This window comes from Lacerta agilis, chromosome 14 (genome assembly GCF_009819535.1).
Source record: "Lacerta agilis isolate rLacAgi1 chromosome 14, rLacAgi1.pri, whole genome shotgun sequence".
NCBI lineage: Eukaryota > Metazoa > Chordata > Lepidosauria > Squamata > Lacertidae > Lacerta > Lacerta agilis.
In genome coordinates, this window is record NC_046325.1 from 50,279,211 (window position 1) to 50,296,454 (window position 17,244).

General features: G+C 46.5%; 1 protein-coding gene across 4 annotated transcripts; it reads left to right on the plus strand.

Moving 5' to 3' along the window:
• The first annotated feature begins 3,367 nt into the window (after nt 1-3,367).
• Nucleotides 3,368-16,982, plus strand: USP30 (ubiquitin specific peptidase 30). Of its 4 annotated transcripts, XM_033169227.1 has the most exons (13): nt 3,368-3,478; nt 4,375-4,484; nt 5,691-5,876; nt 7,377-7,480; nt 8,650-8,748; nt 9,336-9,378; nt 9,916-10,010; nt 10,504-10,563; nt 10,673-10,759; nt 11,704-11,778; nt 14,194-14,377; nt 15,442-15,550; nt 15,928-16,982. In XM_033169227.1, the coding sequence occupies exons 1-13, from the start codon at nt 3,399-3,401 to the stop codon at nt 16,190-16,192; spliced, it is 1,497 nt and encodes a 498-aa protein (XP_033025118.1). In that variant the 5' UTR covers nt 3,368-3,398; the 3' UTR covers nt 16,193-16,982. The 4 variants fall into 4 exon arrangements, with proteins under 4 accessions (XP_033025118.1, XP_033025119.1, XP_033025120.1 ...); XM_033169228.1 differs by lacking the exon at nt 10,504-10,563; XM_033169229.1 differs by lacking the exon at nt 5,691-5,876.
• The last annotated feature ends 262 nt before the right edge of the window (nt 16,983-17,244 follow it).

A 17,244-nucleotide genomic window follows, 5' to 3' on the forward strand; every position in this document is an offset into this window, starting at 1 on the left:
GTGAGATGAACATACAGTATAGCACGACCTGGTATCTAAGGCAGCTGCATATGTTACCCCTTTCCATTGACAAAAAATAGGATCAGAATACCAGGCGCCTTACAAGGTGGCTACTTGAGCCCTTCCATTAGGCTGCAGAGTAGAGAGAGGGAAGGGAAACAGGGCTGTTCTGTTGAGATACCAGCTGCCTTTGGCTGTGCCTTAATTAATACACAGCAGCAACCATCCCATCAGACTATCTGAACAGTTTCCATCCCAGCTGGCTATTATAACAACCTGTAACTTGGCCCTAAGTTTACTTTTGTTTTTATCTCCTCCCTCCCCATCCCTTTTTTCCTTTGTGCTGAGACAGTCTTCTTCTGTTTATATTGATAAGCAAACCAATCTAGGAGCAGTGGCGATGCTGCATGCTCCGCTATGGGGGGTGGAGAGCAGGCGGGGGTGTGGCTGGTGCCCCCTCCGGGGGGTGTGGCGCACATCTCCGGAGGCATGGCGCACATCCTGGGGGTGTGGCACTCATCCCAGGGCGGGATGTGCGTTCTGGGGGCGTGGCATGCCGCATCTGGGGACGTGGCACCCGGCAAGCAGGGGTGCACACCGTGTGTCCGGGGGGGGGGGGGTGTCACAATGGCACCCTACCAGAATAGTGGTGCCGGGGGCGGTCCGCTCCCTCTGCACCCTCTTTCCTCCACCAGTGTCTAGGAGTCTTTTTAGCTGCTAAAATGTTAAGATAACATAAGTATTGCTGGGATAATGCAAACATGACAGATCCTGTTCATTCCAAATCCCCTCAGAAATTGTGGGGAACAAAAATGATTTGCAGGGTGGTGGGGAGTTCATCCGTTTCTGGTGGTGAAGCTACCTTAGGTTAAAAATCCTGGCTGCTGGGATGAAAATAGGTGTAAAAACCAGCAGAGAGTGAAAGAGAAGCCCACAGAAGGAAGCAGCAGGAACCCTGTATATAAAAGAAATAGGCAACACATAACACTTTATGGGGTGTTTTGAGAGGGCAAGAGCTTGCTAGTGACTAAAGGCCTTGAATGACATGCATTTTCTCCAGCCCTCTGAGAAATAATTACTGGATTGACCTGGATGGCTCTTTCAAAACAGCTTTCGGGCATTTGTGGTGTTCTGGCTGAACTTCACTTGCTTTGTGGAAGAGTGTCTGCTGAACAGATGTTTGAGAGCTTATGAGCAGCTGGATGGGGGGGCAGGGCGTGGGAGGGAACCCACTGAGGCAGTGGGAGTGCAGCCAGGTACCGGTAATCTTAGATCCTGGGCCCCTTTAGAAAGGTATGCACATTGCTGCACTTGTGAAGCACACAATTATCATTTGTCTTCTCCCCCTCCACACTTCACAGCTGCTTCTACATTCCTGATATGTTAGAGCAAACAAACACAGTTTTCGAACGTTGATAAAAAAGGAAATACTTTGAGCATGTGGTGTGTGTGCATGAGCAGGAGGAATTGGAGGTGCACAAGAAAGGTCTGTGTTAGTGACTCTGTTATGGCATCAGGGTCTTTTCCAGGGAGTCTTCTCTTCTCATGAGGTGGCCAAAGTATTGGAGCCTCAGCTTCAGGATTTGTCCTTCCAATGAGCACTCAGGGCTGATTTCCTCTAGAATGGATACCTTCAGGGTACCTTTACCTTTACCTTTACCACTACCCTAAGGAGTCTCCTTTCCCCTCCTCCCCAACAACAAACACTCTGTGAGGTGAGTGAGGCTGAGAGACTTCAGAGAAGTGTGACTAGCCCAAGGTCACCCAGCAGCTGCATGTGGAGGAGCGGAGATGCGAACCCGGTTCACCAGATTACAAGTCTACCGCTCTTGATCACTACACCACAATTAAAATACTTTTAATACTCGTCTGAATACTAATAATTAGTGAAGTATGCCAGCTAAAAACAATTCAATTTATTGTTTTTTATTATTATTTAGTTTTACGAAAGATTGACTCCAACTCTTTCTATGTTTCACTGCTCACATTAACACGATTGTTGTCTTGTGCAATTGCAGGTTGTTATTATTCTTTATTTATTGCATTTATATACCACCTTTCTACCAAGGCACATGAAGCGGTTTATGTAGGAAGCCCCCAGCCCCCTAGTGTCTAGGAATCAGCAGCTGCTCTTAATTAAGGGTTATTGTCAGCTCAGATTGATGTTAAGTATCAACTCTGTTCTGCTGTTTAATATAGTTAATTGTATTTGTTGCTTGATTTTATTTATAGCCTTCCTCCTGCCAATGTGGTTTACAATTTAAAAAAATTGACTCAAGCAGATGGTGCAGCACATTCTTGGGTTGACTTCAGGCCACAGCTTTCTCACTTGTGCCATCCCAATCGCTTGCCTCTTTGTTGCATTCTTCTTGTTTTAAATTAAATTTTACTATGCCTTTGCCCAATAAGACGATAGGCCATTTAAAGTCTACAACACTTAACAAATATTATGCATGTGGCTGGTTATTCAAAAGGAACATTGCCTATTTACTGCCCGATTCTACTCAAAAGCAAGCCCCCTTTGAATTCACTAGGACCTTACTCCCAAGTAAAACGTATTTTCTGTTTTTTTCTGTTTTGTTTAAAGTGCTTTGTCTTTTTCTCTCTCTTTCTCCTTGGCACATTTAAACTAACAGGGAAATCAGGAATGCTTTTTGCTTTCCTCTTTTCCCTTCAGGAATATATGTAGAACAATTAAAATCAAGGGTGAAGGACAGTGCCGGATTTAGGTTTGATGAGTCCCTTAGCTACTGACGGTAATGGGGCCCTTTATATGTCCAGCTGTCCTTTGTCAACAACAAATTGTTGCTGTTTTTGTGTTGAATATATGCAATATGGTAATTTATGGAGCTAATAGGTATCTAAAGCCATTTGCACATAACAAAATATGTATTTTATCAAAGTAATTTTTGAACTGAAATACAATTAAGAAGCATATTAATAGTGAAATACAGTTAAGAAGTATATTAATAGTGAAATAATTATTAAGCTCTAACTGTATGTAGGTTTTATTTTATTTGTTTTTTTATCTTATATTTTGGAAATGTACGCCCAAGTTTTTATTCCCTTTAAATTTTTTGGGGCCCCCCAAGAGAGTGGGGCCCTAACCTATACCTTATACTGGCGACAGCATTTTGCTTGTTTTCGAGCCACGGAACCCTATGCACAGGGCACGGGCGGCAGGAGGGGAGCCTCAGAGCGGCGTACGCCTTAGCAACAAAGGGCGCGCGGAGATAGGCGGGGAGAGCCCGTTGCTGGGGAGTCCGCTCGCCGCAAGGGTCCGGCTGGCCCGCTTCCGTTCCGCCGCCTTCTCCCTTCCCCGCGCGCCTGACGCCTTTCGTTCCGCCCGGGGGCAGCCGCAACAGCTGCTGCACGAAGCCGGGGAACTTAAAGGCGGGATGCTGCTGAGCCGCCGCGGGTTGGAGGAGGTCGGCAGGAAGGCGGCCAGGCGGCTCTTCCGGGCCGGAGGGGCGGCCAGGTCAGTCGGCGGGGCGCGGGGCGCCTGGCTGGGAAGGGGCTGCTCGTCCTCTGGAGGGCGGAATGGAGCCTGCATGTGCTGCAGCAGTCTACCTCTGAGCGCCAGGTGCTGGGGGAAGCACCCCGCCTGCAGGCTTCTGGGGAGGGGGCATCTGAGTGTCCGCCCTTGGAAGCAAGATATTGGTCTGTATCCGGGAGGCCTCATGGGGGTTCAGGGGCAGCATCCTTCTTCTTCGTCGTCGTCGTCGTCGCTTTCTGCATTTATATCCCACCTTCCCCCGCCCCCAGTCTCTCCCTCATTTAATTCCCTGAGAGAAGGCCGTGACTGGCCTCCTAGGTCACCCGGGGATCTTTATGATGGCCAAGTGGGGGAGTTCAAGTAAAGAATACCAGCATTATCTGATTATCAAGTATAGTTGCAGATTTCCCAGGACTGTGATGAGGGTTGTATTGAAAATGATGGTTCTCTTTCATATGCAATAAAGGAATGCCAAATCATATAAAAAGTGTCCTTGCCAAAATCTCAAATAATGTGTATTTATTTACTTTTCAGTTACAGTTATACAGTCATACCTTGGTTGTTGAATGCCTCGGTATGCGTCCGTTTTGGCTCCTGAACGCCGCAAACCCGGAAGTGAGTGTTCCGATATGCGAATGTTCTTTGGAAGCCGGACATCCGACGCGGCTTCTGCGGCTTCTAATTGACTGCAGGAAGCTCCTGCAGCCAATTGGAAGCTGCGCCTTGGTCTTTGAATGTTTTTGGAAGTCGGATGGACTTCCAGAACGGATTCCGTTCGACAACCAAGGTACAACTGTATTCTGGAGTTCCAGTGTAACATTTTGGGCTGTTTGTTTACAGGTGTATATTGGATTCACCCCCCTCTCTTTTCTTCTTAGGTATAAAGTAATGAAGAATTGGGGAGTGATTGGTGGGATTGCAGCTGCTCTTGCTGCAAGCATCTATGTCTTATGGGGCCCCATCACAGAGAGAAAAAAACGCAGGAAAGGTAAATGAGAGAGAGACTAGGGAGGAGTGAATGGGGCAGGGGAGGTTGCACTTTGCGTCTCCTGATCCCAACAAAGAGTCTCATATAAATATTGGGGTCTTCCTTGGCCACTGAATCCCAACAGGAGAGCCCTTTTGTCTTTTTTGAAGGTGTGTTGTTGTGCCTAAAATAGCTAGTGGTGGCCATACAGAAAACTAAAACATAACTGAGGCCCTGTCTGCAGGATGATTGTCTTAAAATTAAAAACCTGAGGAAGGAAAGCAAAATGAAGGAAGACGGCAATTGGGACTAAGCAGAGTGAACAAATGACACTGGAATTAAGACACTGGAATCAAAAGCAGAAAGAAAGACTGATGTCAGGTGGAAGGGTTTCCAACTAAAACAGGGATAGGGAAAACTGGACCTCCAGGTGTTGTTGCCAACTCCCATTGTCCTGGCCACTGACCATGCTGATTGCAGTTGGAGACCAACAGCACCTAGCGGGCTGCAGATGTTCCCCATCCCTGAACTATAGGAGGATGCAACTGATATGTGCAGAATGGTGGAAGTGTATATTGCAGGGATGGGGAACTTGAAGCCCTCCAAAGGTTTTTGTACTCCCAACTCCAATCAGCCCTAGCAAGCATGGCCAACACTTAGGGATGATGGGAGTTGGAGTCCAGGTTCCCTTTGCTGGTAGTGAGAAAGAAGGGAAGATTAATAAAGAAGAGCAAGACCACAGAGATGTTTGGAAGTAAGTCCAAGAAGTTTAATTGGGAGCAGAGAGAGGGGAGGGGGAGCGCAAATGGAGGAATAAGGTCAGAACAACATGCAGAAAAATTGTTGGGAGCTTGTTTACCAAGATAACTCAACACTACTTGCAGTGTAATAAAGGAAACATATACATTAAAACCAGCATAAAAGCAAAGCAAAGAAAAATCTAAAATACAATCCTATTTTTAAAAGACAGGATTAAAACATTCCATCTACTCCAGGAGACCACAGATAATTAAGAGCCAAGGGGCTCGTGGAAAAGGAGTGTTTCTCCCTGGTGGATAGAGCTGTGTGATGATGGTGTCAGGTGAGGCCCACCAGGGAGAGCGTTCTGCAAAAGACAGGACAAGGAGCAGCATTTAGGGCAGGGCAGAGCAGAGGTGCTGGAGAGTAAAAGCAGGAAGGCTGTGTTCAGAAGGTTGCAGCAATTGCAGTGATGTGTTTCCCCCCTAGGGCTAGTGCCAGGTCTTCTCAACCTGGGAAACACATGCTTCATGAACTCACTTCTCCAGGGCCTGTCTGCTTGTCCGTCCTTCATCAAGTGGCTGGAAGGATTCACAGTTCAGTACCAGGTCAGCCAGAGTGAGACGTCTGGGAAGCATCAGTATTTGTCCCTGACCTTGCTCCACCTCCTGAAAGGTAAAGGTCCCTTTGTGTTATTTTGGGTGCATAACACAAAGCATAAAGCAAGCCACTTCTATTCCTTTTATCAAGTGCAGTGCAACCTCGGTTGTCAAACACTTTGGAAGTTGAACGCTTTGGCTTTCAAATGCCGACAACCCAGAAGTGAATGTTGCCTCCTCTTTCGAACGCGCCTTGGAAGTCAAACGGCTTCCGAGGTGCATTTCTCCATTTTTTCAATGGATTTTGCTGACCACCCATTGTGCCTCGGTTGTCGAATGTTGCGGAAATTGAACGGTCTCCCGTAACGGATTACATTCGACAACCGAGGTTTCACTGTATGTCTTTATTTCATTTTGTTACATAAGTAGAGAAAACAGTTGCAAACCTCAAAACAAGAAAACAATGTTTAAAAAAGAACAATAGAATAAAGGTAACAGTACAGGGGACCTACAAATACTTAGCATCACATACCTTACGGGGGGAAAGCACCTCCAAGCTAAGATTGTAAAATGATGTACAAATATTATATGAGATATACCAAGAATACTGGACAATCACTTTCCTGAACTGTCTCATTAACAATAAGAATAATCAATCAATCCTCTTCAAAACATATATTAACATAGGTAGACCACATGTCCCTACAAGATATCCAAATGACCAGATAAGATACATATTCAATCATAGAAAGGGCAATGAGATCTTCAGACCACTGAGTAATGCATGGTGAGTGTTTATCCTTCCAGCATACGTCTCTGAAACTGTAAGGGCTCAGAGGATTAACTTTTGTTGACTATCTGATAGTCCTCACATCATAGAAATATAATTGTGTGTAGTCATTTGCAAGTATCAAGAATTTTTCCAAAACAGTCAATATGAACAACAATTTCTGTCCAAAAAGACACCACAGGACATCCCCACAAGAGGCATTATAAGTATTACATTGCCAGCATCTGTCTGAACTGCTCTGTTCTTTCCTATAAAGGTGCTATGGAGCCCAAAACGTATATCATCATATTAGAACCCAGTGCAGTTATCCCATAAAGCTCAATGCTGGAAGAGTCAGGACAGACAAAAGGAGGTCATTCTCCACACAGTTAAACTTCTGGAATTTGCTCCCACTGGTGGTAGTGATGGCCACCAAATTGCACAGCTTTAAAGGAGGGTTTGGCAATTCATGGAGGATAGGGCTGTCAGTGGCTGTTAGTCAGGAAGACTGTGCTCTGCCTCCAGTCTTGGGTGGGGGCTATGTGCCTCAAGTACTGGCTGCTGGGGAGCATGAGTGGGGAGAGGGCTGTTGTGCTTGTGTCCCACTTGGAGGCTTTCCAAAGGCCACTGTGGAAAGAAGAAGGCTGGGCAAGATGGTTCTGTGCACTGATCCAGCAGGGTTCTACTTAATTCCGTTTACACAACTGGAGAGCACTTTCTGTCGAATAAGAGGAATGCATGTTTAGGATGAGTGAATTCATTTCTGTGTGTGGTCTGCATTGACTATTTTGTGTTGGATGCATTCAGCTTTATCCTGCCAAGAGGTGACCGAAGATGACTTCCTGGATGCAAGCTGCTTGTTGGAGGTCCTGAGGATGTACAGGTGGCAGATCTCCTCTTTCGAAGAGCAGGTAGCTACCCGAGTGGCGTAAGGCACCAGAGCATGCTTCTCTGTTGCTGCTGTTTTCTACAGCCTTGACATCTGGCACATAACAAGCAAAGGCAAGTCGCTGGGGACACGAGCAGGAGAGGACTACTGCTCTCTCCTGTCTTACTTGCAGCCTTTCCAGATACTTCTCGGAGGCTTTTGGTTGCTCACTGTCAGAAGGAGGTTGCTGGGTGAGATAGGCCTTTGGTCTGATCCAGCAGGGCTCTTGTGTTACGTTAAAGAATTGTGGCTTTGTTTACAGCAGACGTAGGGAGCCTGCTGCCCTCCAGATTTTGGTGGATTATGACTTGCATCATCCATGACGTCTGGCTGTCCTGATGGGAGTTGGAATCAGCAGCCCCTGGAAGCCCATTGGTTTTCTTTACGGCATTCCCAGTTGTATTTTACCTGCTTTGCGCTGCCTTTTTATGTGGGTGGGAGAAGGTCTGAATACTCACTGCAAGGTTGGGGAATCTCTGGTCTGTGGTCTGAATGCAGACCTTAAGACCTCCATGTCTGGCCTTCAGGACTCTCCCCAGACCTCACCCCACTTCTGCCCTCCTCCACACACCCCTTGAGTACTTTTGAGACTTACTGAAGGCTGTGTGAAAGCCAACCATCCCCACTCAGTGCACAAAGGAGACTGCCTGCCCACTGCATCTCTGTCTGAGGCACAACTCTAGTGTTACCTTTTTTTTAATTCTCCCCCTGCATACAGGGGAGCTGCCTTATAGTGAGTCAAACTATTGGACCACCCATCTTTGCATTGTTGTCTTTGACAATCAGTGGCTCTCTGAGGTCTCAGGCGGAGGGAGGCCTTTCCCAGATCTGCCACCTCAGATCCCTTTGATGGGGGATGGCAAGGTGTGAATCTGGGAACTTCTGCACACAAATCTGCTCATTAGACATGAATTAGGTTTGAAAATCCATGAGATTTCCCCCTGACCTGCTGTGAAGGAACCCTGACCTCTTGATTTTCCATGTTGCCTTGCTGAAGGTCCATCTAAAAATGCAAGCTGAATTTTCAGGATTCAATTTTTTTCTTGGGAGCTGCAGAAATGTACCTCTAGGGCAACATACATTATCCCCTGTTGTCTCCTTTTCTGGTGAGCTTGGTCTGGCATTCTGAGCTTTCTGGTGCTCTTTCGGTAGGATGCTCATGAGCTGTTCCATGTCCTCACCTCCTCGCTGGAAGACGAATGGGACCGTCAGCCGCGGGTCGTGCATCTGTTTGATGTGCATTCGCTGGAGGTGAGCACTCAAGAGACATGGGGGCTGCAAAGCAACCTTTCCTATAGGCAAGGTTGCAGCATTTGGGACTTTTTCACCTAGAGAAAAGGTGAGTAAGAGGTGACATGGAAGTTTATAAAATTAGTTGGAGGCAGCAATGCTTCTGAATACCAGTTGCTGGAAACCACAGAAGGGGAGAGGGCTCTTGTGCTGCTTGTGGGTTTTCCAAAAGAGGCATCTGGTTGGCCACTGTGAGAACAGGATTCTGGACTAGATGGCCCTCCATTGGCCTGATCCAGCAGGCTCCTATTCTAATAATTTGGTGGGCTGCCCAGCTGAAGAGACCTACGTAAGATTCTGCTTTTAAGCTGTTTTTTTTCAAAGTTGTGCTTCCCTGTACTGTCTGGGGTGGTATTCAGCCAAGTATAATTCCGAATGGACTCACTGAAGTTAATTAACATTAGACCCATCAATGTCAATGGATCTACTCTTGAGTATAACTGAGTTGGATACCATCCTTGTCACTTAAGTGCGCAATAGTAAAGATATCACCATGTGGAAAGTGTTTTCTTTTTTAAACTAACTTTATTTTGTATTTGTCTGTATAGAAGCCAGAAATTCCACAAAAGCAAATATGCTCCAGGACAAGAGGTAAAAACACTTTTCTGATTTGGTGAAATGTAGCAGATATTATTTATACTATTGATATAAAAACCCAAACACCTTTGGGCTGTGGCCTGATTTTGTTGTCTGCATTGTGTCCTGTGACAGGAGCTGAAAGGGTGTATGGCAATTGGAATCACTCTTTAACCTTGTCTAATGACATTATTAAATTTGTATACCTGAAGCACCCTTCATTCGCAGATATCAGTGTGCTTCACAGCATAAAATTGCAATATAAAAAACACAAAATACTTAGTAAAAATAAGAACAACTAACCAATACACACACCCCAAACACATTTAAAAGGGCATTGGGTGTCTTATCAGCCAAAGGCCTTGTTGAAGAGGAACATTTTTGCCTGGCACCTAAAGTCTTTAAAGTAGCCTAATGGCTTCCCGCTGGTGCTATTGCAGTCTTCCCTATCCTGGTGCTTCCAGATACAAGATTATCAGGAGGGCGCCAGTCACTGTGTCTTGCAAAATGATAGAAGAGTCAGACGGAACAACCTTTGTTTTTGGTTTGTAGGGCCTCCTCCTCCTGTGTTGAGTCACTGGAAGCTGCAGCATCCTTTTCATGGCAGGTTAACGAGCAACATGGTCTGCAAGCATTGCAAACACCAGGTCCGTAAGTCTGTGTGAAAGAGGCAAACAGATTGCAGGAGATCAATGGGCGAGTGGAGCTAAGACCCAGGGAGGACCGAGTCACTTCCCATGTAGATGGGCTGAAGAGGAGCTGCCAAGGGGGTGACCCTTTGCTCCCCACAACTGAGACTATTCTGTGGGGGGGGGGGTGTTATTGCCTCCAGGATGGGCAGCCTGCTTTGAAGAGTTGTTTTCCTAGGTATTGCTTTAGTGCAGGAGAGGGGAGCCTCTTCTGGTGGGGCACATTCCAGTGGTGGGAAGAGGTAGAGGGTAAGGTTGGCAGAGTTGTGTATGTGACTCTGCTCTTTGGTACAGCAGGGTTCATTTCAAAAGGGTTTCATAGACCCCACCCCATCTCTGTATTCTCTGCCCAGGCAGGCAAAGAGCATCATCATGAAAGTTGGGGGGAGCGAGAAGTGAGGTGTTTACGTTATAAATCCTCGTTGAGACATTTGGGCTCTTTTTCTTTCAGAGTCCCCTCAGATATGACACTTTTGACAGCCTTTCCCTGAGCATCCCTGCCACCATGTGGGTAAGGCACCCTCCTGTGGGAATCCCTTGCAGCTGCCCAAACACAGCCCTTTTCTGACTTGCTGGGTTTAAGGACGTGCGCCAACACTTCCTGTTTTACTCCCCCACAGGGCCACCCACTGACCCTGGACCAGTGCCTCCACCACTTCATCTCCACCGAGTCAGTCAAGGACGTCTTGTGTGACAATTGCACAAAAGTAAGTCTCTTGATTTCAGTGGCCCCCTCCCCTGGTGCAGATTAATTGCCCCTTGATACATCTGGAAGATGCTTTTATTTCCTAGGTACTCGGTTCTCTTCCTGGTCTTCTTGTGGGCTTAGAAACAGGATGGTTGGGGGGGGGGTTGTGTTTCTGGCTGATGTTGTGGATCTTCAAGTTGCAGAAGATGCTGAGCCCCATTCATGGTTTTGGTGGGGAGCCTTTTCTGTTGCAGGAACTATGACCCACCTGCGGCTCTTAGAATGGCTGACAACCCTTCCATGGTCTTACTCTAGGAACAATCATGGTTTTTCGATGTGGGTAAACTGCCCATGGTTCGAAAGACCAGCTTAAAGGACTCTCCCCCACCCCCTGAGTAAATTTGCAGTGCTTGTGAATTATGCCATCTGCTTCAGGATTGCTACACCTGGATACATCAAATGTAGTACATTTAGTAAGTAGTACAGTATGATCGCATCTTGCACAGGGATGGTGCATGTATGCCAAAACATGTATACTCAAACCGCCCCTGTGCAACCACCCTTATATTCTGGAGCTGGTGCACCAGACAGGACTCCTGCCCCGCCCCCAAACAAGGGGGCAAGTCCTGCTCAAAACCTGGGCTCTGCAGTGCTCTTGTGAGAGATTGCAAAAACTTGGGCAGCCCCATGAGATGTTGCAAGAGCATCCCAGAGCCTGCACACGGAGCAGGACGTGCCTGATAAGCAAAGCGGAGAGCTTAAAAGCTCTTGATGAGCTGGGAAAACCTAGCACAAAGGGCCTCTTAAGCACTTTGCCTTGTGTGCAATTAATTTGCGCAATTTCAGCTGGCCAGCTTTCAACTGCACAAGTTAATTACATGTAAGATGTGATCATACTGTAAATTATACTATACATGGTTGGTTTATAATTCATTTTGGCTTCCTCCATCCACCCACCCCCAGATTCAGGCCGAAGGGACTGGGCAAATCATGGAGAATCAGAGAACAACATTTGTCAAACAGCTAAAACTGGGGAAGGTAAGAAAACTGTATTAGCATGGCGTTTCCAAGACCACCATAAGAGCAGTTTCTTATTTCCTTTACAAAGAATCAAAATAATGTATGCAAACTGCACCAAATTAGCAAAATGCTGTCAATAAATTCAGCCTGCTGCAATTTCACACTTTATGCAGCTTGCCTTTTAAAAGGCAAAAAAAAGAAAAGAAATAATATTTGTTTACCAAATAATTATTTGTTTACCAAATAAGATTCTCAACTTACTAAGTCAGTTCAAGTTTGAATTTCAAATCATTATGATTTCAAATCATAAAATAAAATAATAATAATTAATAATAAATAATAATCATTTATTTATACCCCGCCCATCTGGCTGGGTATCCTCAGCCACTCTGGGTGGCTCCCAACAGAATATTAAAAAAACAACAAACATTAAAAACTTCCCTAAACAGGGCTGCCTCTTCAAATGTCTTCTAAAAGTCAGATAGTTGCTTATTTCCTTGACATCTGATGGGAGGGCGTTCCACAGGGCAAGCACCACTACCGAGAAGGCCCTCTGCCTAGTTCCCAGTAATCTCACTTCTTGCAATGAAGGAACTGCCAGAAGGCCTTTGGAGCTGGACCTCAGTGTCCGGGCTGAACAATGGTGGAGACGCTCCTTCAGGTATACAGGACCGAGGCCGTTTAGGGCTTTAAAGGTCAGCACTAACACTTTGAATTGTGCTCGGAAACGTACTGGAAGCCAATGGAGATCTCTCAGGACCAGTGTTATGTGCTCACCAGCCGCTCCCAGTCACCAGTCTAGCTGCTGCATTCTGGATTAATTGCAGTTTCTGAGTCACCTTCAAGGTAGCCCCATGTAGAGCACATTGCAGTAGTCCAAGCAGGAGATAACTAGAGCATGCACCACTCTGGCAAGATTGTCAGCGGAGCAGATGGAGCTGGTAGACAGCTGCCCTGGACACAGAATTGACCGCCTCCATGGACAGCTGTGAGTCCAAAATGACTCCCAGGCTGCGACCTGTTCCTTCAGGGGCACAGTTACCCCATTCAAGACCAGGGAGTCCCCCACACCCACCTGCCTCCTGTCCCCCCAAAACAGTACTTCTGTCTTGTCAGGATTCAACCTCAATCTGTTAGCCACCATCCATCCTCCAACTGCCTCCAGGCACTCACACAGGACCTTCACCGCCTTCACTGGTTCCAATTTGAAAGAGAGGTAGAGCTGGGTATCATCTGCATACTGATGAACACCCAGCCCAAACCCCCTGATGATCTCTCCCAGTGGCTTCATATAGATATTAAAGAGCATGGGGGAGAGGATGGAACCCTGAGGCACCCCACAAGTGAGAGCCCAGGGGTCTGAACACTCATCCCCCCACCACCACTTTCTGAACACGGCCCAGAAGAAAGGAGCGGAACCACTGTATGACAGTGCCCCCAGCTCTCAACCCCTCTATACGGTCCAGGAGGATGTTATGGTCGATGGTATCAAAGGCTGCTGAGATATCCAGCAGATAAATAAATACAGTGGTACCTCAGGTTGTGGACACAATCTGTTCCAGGGTGCCGTTCACACCCCAAAAAGTCCACAACCCGAGCGGCAATATTGCGCTTCTGCGTGTGTGCGCAGGGCGAAACCCGGAAGTAAACACTTCCGGGTTTGCCACGTTCGTAACGCGAAAAAACACAACCCGCAGCTATCGTAACCCGAGGTATGACTGTAAATGTAATCTTAAATGCTTCAACAATGCTTATATTTGTATGTATTAATATGGGCTACTAGTTGAAGAACTAAGCAACTAGTCTTAAGTTTGGTGGTTTTGGAAACCTATAGAATTATTTGTTTTTCAAACATGTCTGTAGTGCGTGACAGTGGTTTCTGAGGTTGTTGATATTTTTTCCGGCAATCTTAATTCCGGTTTGGGATTCATCCAGCCCAGCCTTTCGCATGATGAATTCTGCATATAAGTTAAATAAGCAGGGAGACAATATACAGCCTTGTGCTTAGACTCTTAATTTCTGATTACATGTGTGCACATACGTTGACTTGCACACCACTCATTCCATGTCTGAAAAATTAGAAATATTGGTGGGTTTTGAATAAAGCTTTTAAAGAGTGATTCAGTTTGGCATGGTTGGTGTTTCATTGGGTGGGAAGACCTTGCTTCAAACCCCTATGCAGCTATGACGGCCTACCATGCAAGGTAGTTGTGGAGAAAATGGGGTAGTCCACGTATTCTGGAAACTAAGGAGGCAAAAGATTTGGCAGTTGTAGCATCTAGAGAGCACAAGGCTGACAAAGGCAACAATCGAGCCTTCTGTGGCTTCTGGCCTGCTTCTGTGCTGGAAACTCTCTGCCTCTATGGCGTCCACCACGCATCTTGGAACTAGGACAGCCACCTTTCCAACCCTTTCTTACATTTTGCTCCACAGCTCCCGCAGTGTCTCTGCATCCACCTGCAAAGGCTGAGCTGGTCCAACCATGGCATGCCCCTGAAACGAAACGAGCATGTGCAGTTCAGCGAGTTCCTCATCATGGACGTCTACAAGCACCACTTCCCTGCCCAGAAACCCAACCCTGCAGGCAGCCCACAGGCATCACCGAACCCAAAAGCCGGTAGGCAAGCAAAGTGAATGAGGACTTGGAAGGGAGAGAACCAGTAGGGGAGTTAGTCCTTGTGGTTCAGAGGCAAGCCGGTTCATTCCAGAAGCTAAGAGGTAAAAGATTTGGCAGGTCTGTGGAAGACTGTAGGTCAATATGATTGGCCCACCCTGGGCTCCTTATCATAGAATTGGAAGAGACCATGAGGGTCATCTAGTCCAACCCCCTGCAATGCAGGAATCTCAGCTAAAGCATCCCTGACAGATGGCCATCCAACCTCTGCTGAGGGAGGTCATCACTGTGAGAAGAGGATACTGGGCAAGATGGGCCACTGGCCTGATCCAGCAGGCTCTTCCTATACATATGACCATGTCAACAAGGCTGCACCCATCTGCCCTCCACCAGATGTCGCATCTAACTTCAGGTATGGGGCAGGTCAAGACGTACGTGTGTGTTTATATTGGAATTAACAATTGGGCTGGCCAGCCAGATCTAGCTTTATGCGTCGCAGATATGAAAATGTTTAATGTCCACCTCCATGTGGCTTGCCTGAGAAAGATGTGTGGACAAGATTCTCTTCCAGCTAGAACTAAGGGGGCTTGTGTGGGGCCCATTTCTGGCCCTGCTCTGTGTCTGGAGGGAATGTGATCTTGCCTGGACAGAGGGCTATGTGTAGAAACCTAACTTTTCCATGGCTGGAATGGGGCCAACTGTGCAAAGGTAAAAGGAACATCTGTTGCTGCACTTCCTTTGCCATCTGCTCTCCACATTGCTAGCAAGCAGAAGGGAACGTGGCCCTCTGGCTAAAGGGTTGCCACCCCTAGTTTAAAGCCGCCTTGCAGCTCAGTCCACAAAAGCAATTTGTAGCCCCACAGAAGGATCAGTTTCCCTTCCTGGTTGCCTGGAGGCAATTCTTAGTCGCCATAGGAAAGCAGCCATGTAGCTGTTTACAAACCAAATTTCAGAGCTTTAAATAAAGGACACTGTACAAACCAGGCACAGGAGCATCCCCTTCTGTAATAGCAAGCTACCAAATTCTAATGATAACAATGCACTGTGATTTTGGGGTCTTTTCATAGATGTGGAACAGGCGGGCAACAACAAATCCTCTTTTATGAATGGTACCTGCTCTCCATCCTTCCTTACATCACCAGTAGCTTTCCCATACTTGACAGCACCTGACTGTAGGTAAGTAAGAACATTTGAAACTACTTCTAACTTTTCCCAGAGTGACCAGTAAATCTCCAGTCGTTCTTATGTTCCATCTTGCCACTGATATTTTCTATTGGGTGTCTGTGTCTCCTGTATCAGAAGTGCAGTGAAATCCTGACCTGTTCAGGCCCAGCACGTTTGCCCGCTTGGTTTATCTCAAGTCTGGATGCTGCTACAGGAGCATGGAAAGCAATTTGCAAATGGAGCGGTTGTTGCTTCACAAGGCTGGGTCCCCTCTGGAAATAGGCCTAGTAGTCCACTCCGTAGAATGCTCTTGTTCATGGCAATACAAAGGGCACCATTGCTGCCTTGGCACTAAACCAGCCTTCCTGTGTTTTTCCTTCATTTGGCAGTTCTCCATCATATCTGTACCGCCTGATGGCCGTTGTGGTCCACCATGGAGACATGCACTCAGGACACTTTGTCACGTATCGCCGATCTCCACCGTCTTGCAAAAGCATGCTGGCCACCAGCAACCAGTGGCTGTGGATTTCAGATGATGTGGTGCACAAGACCACGTTGCAGGAAGTCCTTTCGTCCAGTGCCTATTTACTCTTTTACGAACGTGTCCACTCTAGGCTGCAGCGCCAAAGCCAGGAGCATCGAGCTGAGGAGTGAAATGAATGGCTGGGCAAGTGCAGATCCAGCTGGTGAGCTTTTCTGAGGACAATGGCACACCCTCTGTCTTGCCATGCAAACGTCTTCCCCTACCTATAAACCCCTGGTCAGTGGTCTGTGTTTGCGTGGCAGGAACAAGCACTTTGTATCAAAACGGTATTGTGCACTCCCCTCACCCCCTGTGGCTATGCACAGCAGCATTACAAAAGTGTTTTTTAAGTGTTAATAATCTTCTCAGCAGACAGACTTAAAGACCTTCTAGCATCCCACTTCCTGTGTTGTGATGGAATTTCTTACCGTTAATCTCTCACCTTTTGCAACAGGCTCAGATAGATGAAGAAGAAAAGAGAACCTACAAGTGCCTTGATTGTATTTTTAATCCAGACAAGACTGGCTGTGTCAAGTGGGGGGGACAGGTGGTCTCTTAACACGTGGCTGTTTACCTAAATCCCAAGGGGGAGCAGGCAGTGGTGTGAGAATCCGTGACTTGGCTGTGTAGCTGGGAATCTACTGCTGACTCATGTGGCAGTTTCGAGTATGTGTGTGCAAGAGAAAAGCAGAAAGTCCAGTTTCTGCCTTCAGTGCTGTTTTAATGACTTTGTCAAAACGATGATGCAACGAGCTGATAATTATGTCACATTTTCTCTTAAGAGTCCAGCTTGGCAAGGAATGGAACAGCTTTTCCTGTTTCTGGGTGGTTCTATCACCATCCCAGGAAAAACCCTCCTCTGTGTCTTGATTTGAAGTCTTCAAACTTTTGTACATAATAAACCTGTTTCCGCCAAATGTAGACTGCTGTTTTTGCTTAAACAGGTTTGTGTTGGTATACAGGTGAAACTCGAAAAATTACGAGTATCGTGGAAAGGTTCATTTCTTTCAGTAATTCAACTTAAAAGGTGAAACTAATATATGAGATAGACTCATGACATGCAAAGCAAGTTATGTCAAGCCTTTATTTGTTATAATTGTGATGAGAACCCCAAATTAACAATTTCAACTTTGGGGTTCTCATCAGCTGTACGCCATAATCATCACAATTATAACAAACAAAG

Coding starts and splice junctions, on each gene's coding strand:
- USP30 (XM_033169227.1), top strand. CDS start 3,399: ATGCTGCTGAGCCGCCGCGGGTTGGAGGAGGTCGGCAGGAAGGCGGCC. Junction 3,479..4,374: donor CGGGCCGGAGGGGCGGCCAG/GTCAGTCGGCGG, acceptor TTTTCTTCTTAG/GTATAAAGTAATGAAGAATT. Junction 14,378..15,441: donor ATCACCGAACCCAAAAGCCG/GTAGGCAAGCAA, acceptor GTCTTTTCATAG/ATGTGGAACAGGCGGGCAAC.